We start from the raw sequence: 15,426 nt of genomic DNA, 5'->3' as shown, positions 1-15,426 counted from the left end.
CTTTGTTATTACACAATTGTGAGCACACTTTAAGGCTCTCACTTGTACACTGGCAGCCACCATCTCCACCTGCTCCTCACCTGACATCACATGTGACATCAGGAGTATGACAGAAGGCCATGGTTTGAGGGAAATGGCTTTAAGGGCCAAACCAGAACCCACATGGGTCCAAATATGGCCCACAGGCCAGAGGTTCCCCACCTGGGATGCTCCTAAATGTCAGGGTCTGGAAGTTACCAAAGAGCCCTGGAGTTTCCCCTCTTTCACAAAGAATTTTAACCAGATTCATTCCATTGGCAAAAAAACTCTCTTGCTTTAGCATCATATAGAACAATGAGTCATTAACATCAGAAATGCATCTTAGTCACTTACCACTGCTCCTTGTTTAACACAGTAGCCAGCTTTAATCACAGCATTATCTGGGGGGTGCTTAGCAGAAAAATAAGGAAGGTGGCTTTGGGACCGTTTCAAGTAGTTTTTATCACCTTCACCACATTCATTTACCTCTTCTTTCTAGAAATAAAACAAGACTACTTAATGGTAGTCTAAATGGTAGTCTAAAATTCATCATCAACCCCTCCACTACTTTTCCCTAACATCATTCCAGATTATAAATTTGGTGCACCACTAAATACGTATTTTCAATTTATCAGGGCCTTTATACACTTGTGTCTTTACTTCACCTCAGGTTTCTTTTATGTACAAAGAAATCACATCACACTTTCAGGATAAATAATATATATAAACCAGTAAGCTTCTTCTACAAATTTGGTAATAGCCCTACCTCCCAAATCTGTCAACTAGCTGTAAAAACAAAGGTGTTTTTTTGGGGGGTGTTCCCTATACTTTTCAAGAGCCAGGCAAGTACAAAGTTTACTAAATCAAAGTTTCATATTGATTATGCTGTGCAAGGAACATTCCTGATTCTATCAGCTTTCTCCCTTTACTGGAGGCAACATGTAAGGATCTGCAATTATATGCATAATGAAGCTGTCCCTCTTAGAACTGCTTCTCATGTTATATTCTATCTCAGTATTAGCATTAACAAGTATAATGTCTAGAATCACTTGGTTACCAGGTTTTATTACTGCTAGTGTTGATTCACTACCAGGCCCAAGCATCTTGCAAATCTACCACCCACAAAACCAGACTCAATCCTAGCTTAGAACTAAATACCCAACAACTGCAAATAGTAGCAACTCATTCTGCAACAAGGAGTTTGTAAAAACAGGTTTCCCTCCACCTCAAAAAGCATTTTCATATAGGTGTTATTATATATAAATACAATGTATATATTATCACACAAACATATACGTACATATATGCACATACATACATTTAAACATAGTTTTAAGCAAAATAAAATTGAAAATAATATTTTGATTCTAAGTTAAGTAGTCCCATATACACCCTGAATACATATACAGTCATACCTTGGATCTCAAATGCCTTGGCTCCCAAACAAATCGGCTCCCAAACGATCGAAACCCAGAAGTGAGTGTTCCAGTTTTTTAATGTTCTTTTGGAAGCCGAACATCTGACTGGGCTTTGGTGGCTTCCAATTGGCTGCAGGAGCTTCCTATAGCCAATCAGAAGCCGTGCTTTGGTTTTCGAATGTTTTAGAAGTCGAATGGACTTCCAGAACGGATTCCGTTCAACATCCAAGGTACAACTGTACAAAATTCCTGCATATGAAGACTAGCCTTCTCATTTCAATACAAAAAGCATGTCTATACATGCACAGCAATGTACGCATTTATCACAATAGAAGAGGCAACATTTGGGGGCAATAGAAATCCTATGCTCCAAGCAACCACTCAACTGGAGGAATAGATGGCCAATAACTAAATACTTCTGATAATTAGAAAAGTTGTTATAAAAGGGCACACTGCTACCTGAGTAGGGGTTATTATAGGAACACCACCAACAATCTCTGTCCTGTAAGACATCTGCTTCTTTAACCCCACATTTTCAGTGTGACGTGTTGAATTATCAGTGTGAGACTGTGAATCAGTTTGCTTTGGTACCTGAAAATAATAAGCATTATAAATAGGGGAGCAAGCAAATACCATTCTAACTTAGTATAATTATGTATAGTTATATATCGCTTCAAACATCCCAGAGGCATTCAAAAACAAGTTACAATAATGCAAAATGTGTAAGCTATTCAATTAAACAATATCAACATAAGATACTAGAAAGTGTTCATCCCCCCCCCAAAAAAAATCATCTAAAAACAATATGAAATATCAACCTGCTCTATACAGGAAAAATATAAATATTTGTAGAAATTACATGCTTTGATTTATTGACCTGCATTCTCCAAGTTCGAGACATTCAAAAGTAGGAATTTGATTTCTGTTTCTAGTTCCTTTTGCAGTGTCCCTTCCTTTCTACACCATCTCAATTTTGGCCATAATGTTTTACTAGTTATGACCATTTTTTATATAAAAAAAAATATTTTTGGAGGCAGGGTAAGCACTAGATCTACCTGAAAATGACATAGAAAACCAAGTGGAAGTCTATGTAGAATGACTCTACCATCAACAAATAATTACTTACTGTGATTTTGGTAGCTTTGTTCAGGACATTCACCCATTCAACTAAGTCTTGCTGATCATTGGCTTGTAGGAAGTATTTCCTCATCCCTGCATTCATGACTGTCAAGAGACAGGAGGAATGGACTTCATTAACTAAAAAAAACCCTATGTTGTTCTTTTTCGAGGCATTGTAACAAAGCTCAAAGTCAGACTGGGTACATTACTCTTTATCCCAAAGCTATAAAACCCAAGTTCAGTGCTTTAATAGCATATACTCATCTGTCTTAAATAACTCTGTTTTGTTTATAGATGCAGGGGGTGGGAAGTGATGCATGTATTCCTGGTTCTCCTATCTCCTAACACACACCCCCCCCTTCTCTAACTTTCCAAATAAGTACTGACCCCAACACCCTTGCTGAACTAACACACCTGTATGATGGGAGGGGGAAATACAAAAAGAATAATCCTATTCTGGTTTGAAAACACCAGAAGTAATTTGTCCTTTTAAACAGACTTTTATTTATAAAAACGCATAGGACCCAACACTTACAATAGGTGCTTCAAATCTAAAATTAGTGTTTAAATGCTGTTGAGGTAGAAGGAAAAACCAACAGGACTTTTAAAGCAAGAAAATGTGTATGCCATATCCTGATATACACAAAATTTATTTATTTATTGTTTTTTTGTTTTCTTTAGAGGGGGAGCCTACAGCACCCAGTATTCCCAGGCGGTCTCTCAGCCAAGTACTAACAAGGCCTGACCCTGCTTAGCTTCCAAGATCAGACGAGATCGGGCGTGTTCAGGGTAGTATGGCCATAGACACATAATTTATATGAATGAACAAGCAACATCCGTAGAGCTGGTTTCTGCCATTTTTATTGCATACTTAAATCTGCAAGTAATTTCCTAGTGATTGGTAATCATATGGATTCTCTTAGCTAGCGCTATATTGTCACATTTCCTTTGTGTGTGTAACAGAGTACAGAAAAAGCATTAGAGCTCAAATAACCCACACAAAGACTGTTCCTTTTTATTAAATATTTGAGAATCTTTTTGCCACATGGCCACCTCCTTTCATCATGTCATGAAGTACAAGCAACACATATAGGAAGTCAGTTGTCAGGAGCACTCTGATATGCAAGGAGATTATGTTTACTATGCTTCTGTAGTAGATCATATTCTGAACAAACAGAAATATAGTAAAAATGGCCTCACCACATAGTCAGATACTTAGTGCTATTGGGATCCCACAGTTGGACATAGCCTATGGCAACACTACAAGCAGTAGCTCCATAACAAGCCATGCCTGCAGCCTTTCTTATAATTTGTTGCATATGCTAACATGGCCATCTAGGCTTTGCTTAATCACTAGATGCATGTTAAACTCACTGCAAATAACAAATTAGCAGGCGTTGTTAATACCGATGTGTATTAAAACATGACTCTCGTTTTTTCTGTTTTTGCTGTATAAAGTCCAGTGTATATAATGGTCCACAACATGAGAAAGAGGAAAAAAAACACAAATATTTTACAGCATATGAAGTGTTGATTAATTTTGTCAAAACAAATACAGAAATAATGTTTTAATTATCCAATTATTAAATATACCATTGGTAATTGCCATTTGTCGCTGTATGATCAACAATTTTGCTAATTTAGATACTGCTAATATCTAATCTATAAAAAGGAATAACTTTTCTTCTTTAAATTAGAAGGAAACCTTAAAAATGAATTAACTTGAATTCCAAATAGATATTTCCACTTGTATTTGATAAGAAATGGGCAGAACATATCCTGGTTGCAGTTAACAACAACAACAACAACATTTATGCAGTCTACTACAACTTACCAAAGCAGAATTCTGCCTTTGGCCTCAGTTTAGTTGCATCACTAACCTAAAAAAAATGACAGTTATATGCATTACCATAATAAAAATTATCATGTACAACATAAAAATTCCTTACAATACACCTTGATTTGTGTGTTGATTACAAACACACACATGACACTAGTACACAGATCCACATAAAACACCAGTGAGCTATGTCATCTCTACAAAGGACTCTAGAAATGGAGTATTTCTGTGGTAAAGGTAACATGCAAAGGGTGGGACCTGCAAAGAATGGAAACACATGTAATATTATCCAAACTAAACTTATTCTTTACTTAACATATCAATCCTACCATGGCAGATTGGGGGGGGGGGGGGACAATTTTCTTTACTGATCGGCAAAGAGGCTAGTAGCCTGTGTTGCCATGCTACCCACCAAGCATAGGCCTTCCTTTCTTCTGCTTCCTTAGCAGGCTAGTAAAAAACTTTGCAGGGAAGTTACTTTTGTGGGCTTACTGATGAGACTGAAAAAATGGCATTTATTATTATTTCATTTGTATACTACTCTTCATAAAAATCAAAGAGCAGTTTATACAATAAATATGAAAATATAATAATAAACAAATTAACAAGCCCACATAAGGCACAAATATAAACATGAAAATAGTATTTTTTTGTATCAGCATTTTTCTTAATGTATTAAAGCTCCTGATTCTGAACTCTTAGACTTCAAAAAAATAGATAGTGGCTTTTCAACTCTTTTTCAACTCGTTTTTCACATACTGGTTTCTTCCTTGGTTCTGTGACAAATGTTTGTGCATTTTGTGTAGTGAAAAAGGCTGAGAAATCCAAAACAGGCTGGAAGCAAGGGAATCGGAGATATTTAGGAGCTAAGAACCTGGCATTTCTGCACTAAGTATTACAATGTTTCATGTTTCACAACATTTAAATTTATTTTTCCAATATTTACCCAGAAGGTAGTTTCTTTTTAATATTGCACTGAAATGCAGCAAAAATGCTTCCACATATATTAATACAACCTTTGAATAGTAAATCAGTGATTTGAAGAAGATGCAATGAATTCATTTATTCCTATTGCCTGCTTCCCCCCCCCCCCAAGGATATTTACCAAGTTGTAAAACTATAGAAGATATATCAGAGACTAAAAACAAACATTAAATGCTTGTTTTGTGTACTGAGGTCTTTTCCACAAAGAACCCCACCCCCAAAGTAAATAAGATTATAAATAGTCTGACTGTGGGATGCAATACTCAAAACACAATTATATCAAAGCTGTCCACACACACTGCATTCTCATCCCATCACACTAGTTTCGGTCATACTCCAGCAATTTAAGAAGCTTTCATCTACATTATTTACTTTCAGAGAAAATACTGTGGTTGAATTCAGACATTAACAATAAACTATGACCTAGTCCTACATGAATGAGCCTAAGACTCATAGGCTCATGGACCCCACTCTCCTCTGAAGTGGCTGCAAGGAGAAAAGCAGCAGCAGACTTTTGAACAACTGATTGGCAGTACATCAATATCTTGAAAACCCATGTAGTTTTTAACTATGGTTCACCAAAACAAGCCAACTATAAACAGGGGTTTATTGGCTTGTTCAGAAACCATAAATAAAAATGGGCTCAACATGACACATGCACATGTACAAACACTACCCAATCAGATAAAATGTTGATTTGTAGTAATAAAAATTATTGTGAGCATAAAGTACTGCAACTAGTTTCAGAATTCTGACTTTGCATTCTTCCTTTCTAATGTTCTCAGAAACAATTTACTAGCTACATCTTAAAGAAGTTACTCACATCTCAATTCCTTTCAAAGTGTGTTATGAATTTGGAAATTCAATCTTTAGAGGAACACATACATACCTTTGAAATGTAGGTAAGTTTAATGGCTCCAACTGGCGGAGATCCAGAGGGAAGGTTCTGTAGTCAAGAAAATAGCTTTTATTTTATTGTGCAGTGCTATCAATTAAGACAATATATGCCCAAATTTTCAAACCAACAAATTAAAAAAAGCCATTCAAAAGATAGAATATTTCTTTAACATGAAATTTTATTATTATTATTAAAAAAGCACACACATTTAAAAGTATCCTGAGATGTTTTTACCTGTGGATTATCCATGTACCATACCAAATTATCTTCTCTTGTGTCCAATATGAAGTATCTCCGCAAAAACTTTCCACTATTTTCATTTTCTTCAATGTCTAGAAAACCACAAATACGATTTTGACGATCCACATAAGGCATTTCTGAATTTGGACATTACACTGCAAAACAAAGAGTAGCAAATGTTTGCTTTACTAGCTGCACTTAATCAAGACCGTTTCATTACTAGTTTCATTTAACATACTTTCATAGGTTATTTTAGGAAAAGGTGATACTTAAATAAGCAAGCGGGGGGGGGGGTGGAATCCCCACTGAACTTTATAAAAAACAAAATAACATTGTGATTCACTAAACATTGCCCCAAACTCTGTTTTTCATGACATCAGAGCAAGAGATTCCAAAATAGATGTGATACTTGAGAATATTTCCATATTGGCCCAAATATAAGCCACACCTGAATATAAGCCACACCTTTAAAATTTATTGGGGGGGGGAGAGAAAAAAATTAAAAAATACCCGCATATAAGCTGCTCCATTCCTCGCTCCTCCTGGCCGGGGGAGGGGGGCTGCACTGCACTGCTGGCTGCCTTTCCGCTTCCTCACTCTCTCCCTTCCTGGCCTTGGGGGAGAGGATGGGGGATTATGCGCAGGGCAGGCGCCACTTTGCCGCGCTTCTGGTGCTCTTTGCCCAGCGCTCCTGGCTGCATACTGTAAGGTCACGAATATTAGCCACACTTTAACTTTTCCTGGTCAGAATTTGGGGGGAAAGTGAGGCTTATATTCAGGTGGTACATTGCACTCAGAATGTATATATATACGGTACATTACACTCAGAAGCCTAAATAATGTTAAAACTTACAGTCTTCACATAATTAGAATTGCATGCTTCAAGTGCTACCAAGACCCTTTCAACCAAGGTATATAAAACAACAATAGTGGATTTATTCAGTTTCTAGAATATATTAATTATTAAGATATAATTGTGCTAAATCATTCTTTCAAAAAATATGCCGGGGTTTAAACCCTTTCCACAAGAGCAGTTGCAGACTTGTTCACTGGCAATGTGTTGCATGTGAGTGTTATATGAAGTTTCTATATTCAATTTATGTTTATTATTTTTTGGACTTTTAAACCTCATCCAAAGGGGATGAATACTAAGAAATAAATAATACTGGAGAGGAAGGAAGAGGTGAGGCAGGTGAATTAGGGATAAGGAAATGAGGGTGACATATTTGAATGCTTGATTACTTTTAATTATTGTTTGTTTGGCCTTCTTATCCTCTAAGCTTTCAATTAAGCATAATTGTGTTAAGTGAGCCCTTCTGGCACAGATACAGCATTTTTTTGGAAAAATAACTGTTGCAATATTATAAAGAATATTATAGGCTCAATCTAAGTGTTGGGCTATGACCTGGAAGACCATGGTTCAAATCCCCACACTGCCATGAAACTGACTGGTTGACCTTGGGCCAGCCACCATCCCTTAGTCTAAGCTACCTCACAGGGTTGTTGTGAGGGTGAAATGGAGAGGAGAACCATGTACACCACCTTGAGCTAGTGCGAAGAAAAATATGGTATATAAATGTAATAAATAAAAAAACCACACAGACTTAATTGGGCAAGTCTTGGTACAACTTGCTTTCAAGCAAATGACTGAAGCTTAAGGCAAACATACTGCAGATTTGGCCACAATAGATCTCTCCACATGTTATCCTAGTTGATAGGGACAACTGGCACTTCTATTAAGCTTGTTGATAAACTGAAAAACAGAGTAAATATCAACAGCCTAAGGGCACCACAAATTAGGGCAATGCAACTCTCCACCAGTGTTAGAAATTAGCCAAGCCCCAGGTGTATTTTGTGACTGGTACGGTTCCAACCACGTGGAGATCTCTGAATGCCGGGCTGGCAACTGGGGAAAGCAAAATGTCACTTAGAGAACGATCTGAAATATTTTCCTTGAAGCTTCAATTTGTTTTATTCTGGATTGTTTTATCTGATGCTTTAATGTGCTGTAAACAACTTTGAGATTTGTTCTTTAAAATATAAAGTGGTATAGAAATCAATAATCATAATTGTATTAATCTCCACTGCAAAAATAAAAGGTGCTGAGACATTCCATTGTGGCAACCATAACCTTGGTTTATGACAATTAGATTATATATCTGAGTTTCTAACACTGCTCTCCACATTTGGCTCTACAAAAATGTATAGCTCTCAGTCCAAATACAAAATGTTTATATTGCCTGAAATATTTCATGAAAGATGGTATCCATTTTAAGTGTGTGTTCATGCCAATTGTATTTTGATTTAATAACTCATTACTAAGCTCTTGTATCACTTCTTTAAAAGTGAGAAAGTATACATGTAGCAAGTTAATAAAAATATTTAAACAATGATGCAAATGAGGATATATAATCTCACAGACAATATGAACTATATTTAAACTTTTGAGATGTCTTAACACCACTCATTCCTGAATGCAGTGGACTGTGGAGTTATAATTATACCATTTGTCAGAACATGTTACAATATTTCACCACAATGCCTTGGAGCCATAGACAGAAACAATGTTATTGAGAACAAGCAGGAAGAGAGAGAAAGAGAGCGTATTGGTATAAGGATAACCAACAAATACTTTGCATACTCCAGATCTTCTAGGACAAAGCAAGTATGGACACATATTCAGCCATTAGATTCTAAAGTTAATATCTGACAGGGTTCCTTTACTACCTATACCACATCCAAGCAGCCAAAAATTTGAGCTAGTTTTATTTTCACTCCAATATGAAGCAAGGCATCATACCTACGTTTTGGAATTCTGTCAAATTAGCCAGGGTCATATACTAGCTAATATTCTCTGTATAATATTCTCTATAGCTTTGTGGCCCAGAAAAAAAGTTAGTTTTTATTTTATTACTCAGGGCCAGACTTCTACGGTCTTTATTTTGGGTGGTGTATGTAATTACCAGATATCCCAATTTATCCAGCCCTCACAACAGCATAGTCAAGTTTCTTCTGCTTGCCATTTACTGAAACCAAAACATAGTTACATAGATCTCAAGGGCTCAGTATTAATGTGCTGACTAGGAAGTACAGTCAAAACCTCGGTTGTCGAACATAATCCATTTCAGAAGTCTGTTTGGCTTCCGAAATGTTCGACAACCGTGGCACAGCTTCCGATTGGCTTCAAGGTCTTCCTGCACTCAAGCGGAAGCTGTGACAGATGTTTGGAAACTGAAGCATTTACTTCCGGGTTTTCGGTGTTCAGAATGCAAAACGTTCCAAAATGGAGAGGTCCGGGAGCTGAGATTTGACCGTATATCCCATACACAAGATCTGAGAAGTTAGAAGAACTTCAGTCTTAAGAACAGCCAATTTTTTAAAAAAAGAACTGATTTAAACCAAATTTCCCATGTTATAGGTCATACATTTTCTTAATAAGAATGCATGTAAAGTGGCGGCTATAACGTAACAAAACAAACACAACCTAGGAACATAACTAAAAAATGTTTAGTCATATAATTCCGCAGCACATCTAAGTTACATAAACTTAGATTTCTATTTAGTTTTCAATGCACATTTAAGGATTTTAAGGGCTATCACTAACTGAAAGCTAATGCTAAAATCCTAATTATTTAATGGTTAATGCACATTTATTTAGCAGCAACAAAGAACAGTGGACTTCTGAGAAAACATGCGAATTTACTATGTGTAGAACTTTCAAGAAATTACTGAGCTAAGAATTGTTTCTTCCATGAGATGAGCACTATATATCCTTGAAAAGTCGTTAAGATTCATAATCTGAGAGCTGAACAAATTGCATAGGTCAGGTAACTAAATTCTATAAATTCTCTTAAAGATCACCCTGTGAATTATCCTGGTAAGATACTGGAGCATATTTTCCAGAAGAATATCTGAATGGCCATAGGTTCCTCACTTCTGTTTAGCCAGGCTTTTACTTACTTGGTTTTTTTTTAAGAATCTGCTTTAGTTTTTAAATTCAAAATTAGTTTTTATCCCTTCTGCTACTATATTATCACCTTCTGCCAATGTTCAAGACAGTTATGAGTCACAATGTGCTTCCTGCTTGGCCACTTCTAAGGAAGATGCAAAGCAAAATGCACATTACCCTCCCAAGCTGATAAGAACTAGGAGGAGTAATAACTGTAGCATGATTTCTATCACAAAGAGCTGAGTCTGGAATTATTGCTAATCTTTTGCAGAAGCTACATTCCTGCCACTTAACTTTTGAGGACCAACACAGTATATGCAAGTATATTAACATCAAAAGTGCACTTCTGGATCTGAGCACTCTTGCAAAGGTTGGAAGAACAGAATTCAAGCTTTCAGCAATGAGTCCAAAAAACAAACAGACCAAAAGCCACAACACCAGCTCATCTATGTTCACTGCTCTTCCAACCACTCCTTTGGTTTCACACAAAGACAGATGAAAAGTTAAGTGATTTTCAACATTTAATCTACCTCCCATCACAACCCATCCCAAAGCAGGCTGTTTTTCCATTTCCATAACACTTTGGCCCGTGCACACCCAGTACTGTTCAAATAATTTCAAACTGTCTGACAAACTGAATTCTGTAAACTAAAATTAACACAGTAAATAAACACATCCAAATTCAATTAGCATAACTTATTCTGGATCCAGACTGGCTTGATGCAAAACTCAAAGTCCTGCTTAGTGGGAAGCAGACTAAATACAATACAATGCTATGACACAAAAGTCCAATGCTACATACACTAGGGAGCTAACATACCACAAAAGGCATATTAAGTAATACTATAACCAGGGTTAACCACCTGATGGATCAAATATAGGGCAATCATGTCTTATGGTGATGAAATATTTAAAATTATTTTATTAGTATTGTAATGCATGTCCATAAAGACAAGCTACTAATTATTATAAATCACTAGGTTATGCAAGTGTCAGTAATAAAAGAGGGGGAAACAATTCTCACTAGCTTTTGTTTGAAGCCACAAGGATAGTCTAAACACACACTTGGTTTTCAATTTAGTGAAGAAACACATAGCCACTATTTTAAAAACAGGTGTTAGTTTTAAATGTTGTTACAAAGCAGACAAGCAGGCATCTGTTTCTAAATGAAGATAGACAAGGGGTGTGTGTGCATGTGGTATATAGATATATCACACCACATACTTCTGTAGCTTCGGATCAAGGGCCATTCACTCTTGTCTTTGCTATCTGAAAACATAGTGATGCTAATAGAAAATGCTCACTGCATAAATAGCAGCATTCTTGGCTTCACAAAACATTTCACTAGATGAGTAGATTGACTAAGCAACTGACACACTTCACAGGTCTAAATGAACTTTTCATTGGTCCAACTTCTGTATCAATACAGAATTAAGTGCCCATGGGGGGTTGGGACGGGTTTGAGCACACTTAACTCTGTGTGGGATTGTAACCTGTGTTTAAAAGACACCATTTGATTTTTGGCACTACATTCAAGAAGGATTTTGAATTCGAAAGGCTAAAGAGATGCAAAGATGAAAACTGTCCAAAGGGAACACAGTACAAGGAAAAGCTAAATAACTATGGACATTAGCCTACATAAGCTTCTGAAGATATGCACTATGCCTAGTTTTCAAATGCTTAAAATACCATTTTAGAGTGGGACAATATTCAACATTAGTCATACCCACAGAAGACCCACTGAGTTCAAATTGAATAACTTCAGTCTATTGATTTCAATGCACCTATTCTGATCCATTATCTAGCTAAATATCACCCAGTGTCAATAAAATCTAACCTGCTACCAATAGATCTCTGTCATAAAAGTCACACCCTAAATATCTTAGGAGAGAAAATGCTACCTATTTCAATAAGAATAAGAATAATATATTTATACCCCACCCATCTGGCTGGGTTTCCCCAGCCACTCTAGACATCAGCCCCAATTTTTAGGATCCTAGTCATCCAAATGCTTGGAATTTTTCCACCCTAATTCTTGTCAATACATCAAAGGCATTTATATCTTGCCTTTTTACCCAACAAGGATCCTCAAGGTGATGAGCAACATAAAAACAAATAAACAAATTAAAATACACTAAAAATAATTAAACTAACAGAAGACTAAATCAGAAGATTAAGAAGAACATATTGGAACGTGACAAATCTGAAAAGTCATTAGTATCTTATAGAAATAGATTTTAAGTATTACGAACTAAACTATTTCCCTCAAACAATAGGCATTTCACATAGATTAGCCAAATACATTTATTTTAGACCTGAGGAAAATGCATCAAGTCGACAATTTTCTGAAGCTGTCTGGAGCTTAAACTGTCAGAACCACTGTAAATTCTTACTCTCTCCATGAAATGCCTTGATTGTATATTGGTCTTTGAAAAATTAGACACCTACACAGCCCTGATGTTTCTGCATCTTCCTTAAGGAAGTATATCTACTTTTAAAAGCACCAACACTAACTTCCTTCCTTTAAAACAAAAGAAACCCTGTTTCATATTCCAATAGCAGGAAATGCATGGTAAAGTGCAGGTTTATAAAAATCAAACTACCATATAATTCAGTTCATAATGAAATCCTTATCGCGTAACTGTCTCTATAATGGGATTTCTGCCTGCACTGAAAATAGTCATATACAAGACAGCATGCTTGGAACCTGATGGCTGTCGGAACCAGTCTTCTGTACTTTAGTTGTATGCACCATGTGGACCAGTAAGCTGAATCCTTATAAGACTTATGTGTTCCAGTTTCTCAAATCTTACATATGGGGAGACCTGTTCTGGACTGGCTTGAAATTTCCTGGAAGGAGCTGGTCCATAGCTTGGGGGCACTCCTACAGCCAACATTGTCACTGGATGTTCAGGTAGCCTCAGTGACTAGGAATGCCTATCTCCAACTACAGCTAGCTGATCAACATGCACTGATAACTTCCAGACTGGGTTATTGTTATGCACTCTGACATGGAGCTGCTTTTGAAAAAGACTGAAATTTCAATTAGTCCAGACCGCAGCATCCACATTACTGTCTGGAGCTCCATTTAGAATTTACATAACCCCTTTCAAAACAAACAAAAAAACAGCAGTACTGATTGCCAATTCATTTCCAGGCCGAAAGATGCTCACACATTAAAATATTAAGTGGATTGTCCATTCCTGCAAAACTGAAAATTGAGTACAAGTGTTGTGAACAAGGCCTTTTATCTAAATACTATTTCTGCAATTCAGCGATAAAGGGAGGAGGTGCTCTCTCTCTCTCTCTCTATATGTGTATTTATGTATCAGTCACAGCCTTAGTATCTTTCCATCATCACTGTCCTATTCTTTGTAATGAAGTATATAAATTCCTTGGGTGGTTATTTGATGTGTTTTTACAGGATAGTCCTCCACAGAAATTCACTTTCTCCTTATAGCAATTGAGTAGAAACCATAGCTGCAGTTGCTGCAGCATGCCAAAAGCTCTATACATACAAGCACTGTCTAAATCTCCTGGGTTAACAACCAAATGGGAAGAAAACATACTTATGCACAGAAACATAAGAAGAGTCTGTTGCATCAAGCCAGTGGCCCATCCAGTCCAAAATCCTGTACCCACAGTAGCCCAACATATGCCTATGGGAAATACTGGTACAACACTGAAACAACTGCACCATCACACCACAAAGCAGGAAATGGTGAAAACTAGCATTTAGTGTTTTGTCCAAGCTGCTGATTTCCAGATTAGATGTCACACATGATCATAGACATATTGATTACTAAACTCATCATTTGGTCCTCACTGCAAGACCAACTGCAGTGCCTTTACTAAAGCACACTAGAGAAGACTCTGTCAATCTTAGAGAAATACGCTTAGTTACTGAAACAACTGAAGAGTTGTTTTGTACAAACATACCATCTGAAAGAAAAGGGGATGGAAACTGAACATTTGCAACCATTAATTGATTGGCAAAATATACATTCATTGATTCTGTGAATATGGATGAGGATGTGAAATGAAAGTATTAGGAGAAGAACCTTTTCCCCCAGGAAGCAATTAATTAAGCATTCCATTAATACAGGTATCCTTTCAACTGTTACATACTGACACGTTGTTGCCTACAGGCCCTACTTCTGCAAGTTGCAAACCTTCATGAACTTCCTTGCAGCAGGGACACAATTTCTACTACTTCAACAAGTTGCATGAACAAAATCTGGACCTTACATACCCCTGCGTATTATATCTTTGATGGTCAAAATACTATCTCTGGAAATCACTAGCTTAAATGGAAAGCAATTCATATAAGAAAAATTTGCACTCATGTTAGTAGTTCCCTCCACATCAGCTTAACATCTGGTTTAGCAACTAAGCAATTTTGCCACATTTTAAATTCTCCTCAGTATAACCAGTGCTTTTTTTCTGGGGGTACGCTGGGGTATGCATACCCCTAAACATTTTGTGAATCCAAGTTTGGCCTCATTGAGGGGCAGTATTTCAATATGAGTACCCCTAAACATTTTTTTAGAAAAAAAGCACAGAGTATAACACATACATAAAAAATATGTATACAGTACTTAATAACTGGTACGATATTATGCAGGAGTGGGGAACCTCATTCTCAGGGGGCTGATAAGGCCCTCTAGTCCTTGGGATTCTCCCCAAGCCACACTTCCTTCCTAATCACACTCCTCACTGGACCTGCTTCATATCATCCTTTAGTGTTTTTGTCTCACCACAATGTGCCCATGAACTCTAATAATTGGAAAGGGGAATGTGTGCAGAAACTAGCAGGCTGTACAAAGGTAAACGTTACATTCACTGCCATGCCCACTTTGCCCCGGCCATGCCCGCCATTGGCATCTGACCTCCAGATGGTTGCTCAGAAAGAACTATGGTCCTCAGACTGAAAGGGGATTCCCACCCTGACGCAGCGTGT

General features: G+C 36.9%; 1 protein-coding gene across 10 annotated transcripts in view; it reads right to left on the bottom strand.

The window, feature by feature from the left end:
- Window positions 1-15,426, bottom strand: part of PLEKHA1 (pleckstrin homology domain containing A1) — a 34,211-nt gene that overhangs the window by 15,665 nt on the left and 3,120 nt on the right. For all 10 annotated transcript variants that reach the window (XM_083439738.1, XM_083439741.1, XM_083439745.1 and 7 more), the window contains exons 2-7: window positions 6,512-6,672; window positions 6,269-6,325; window positions 4,390-4,435; window positions 2,563-2,660; window positions 1,896-2,027; window positions 373-513 (exon numbers count right to left, since the gene is read on the bottom strand). In XM_083439738.1, the coding sequence (XP_083295864.1) occupies window positions 373-513; window positions 1,896-2,027; window positions 2,563-2,660; window positions 4,390-4,435; window positions 6,269-6,325; window positions 6,512-6,652 (615 nt within the window). In that variant the 5' untranslated portion in view covers window positions 6,653-6,672. The remainder of the gene's footprint in view (window positions 1-372; window positions 514-1,895; window positions 2,028-2,562; window positions 2,661-4,389; window positions 4,436-6,268; window positions 6,326-6,511; window positions 6,673-15,426) is intronic.

This window comes from Podarcis tiliguerta (assembly GCF_965153285.1).
Source record: "Podarcis tiliguerta genome assembly, chromosome: 5".
NCBI lineage: Eukaryota > Metazoa > Chordata > Lepidosauria > Squamata > Lacertidae > Podarcis > Podarcis tiliguerta.
This window is presented reverse-complemented; position numbering and strand designations above follow the sequence as displayed.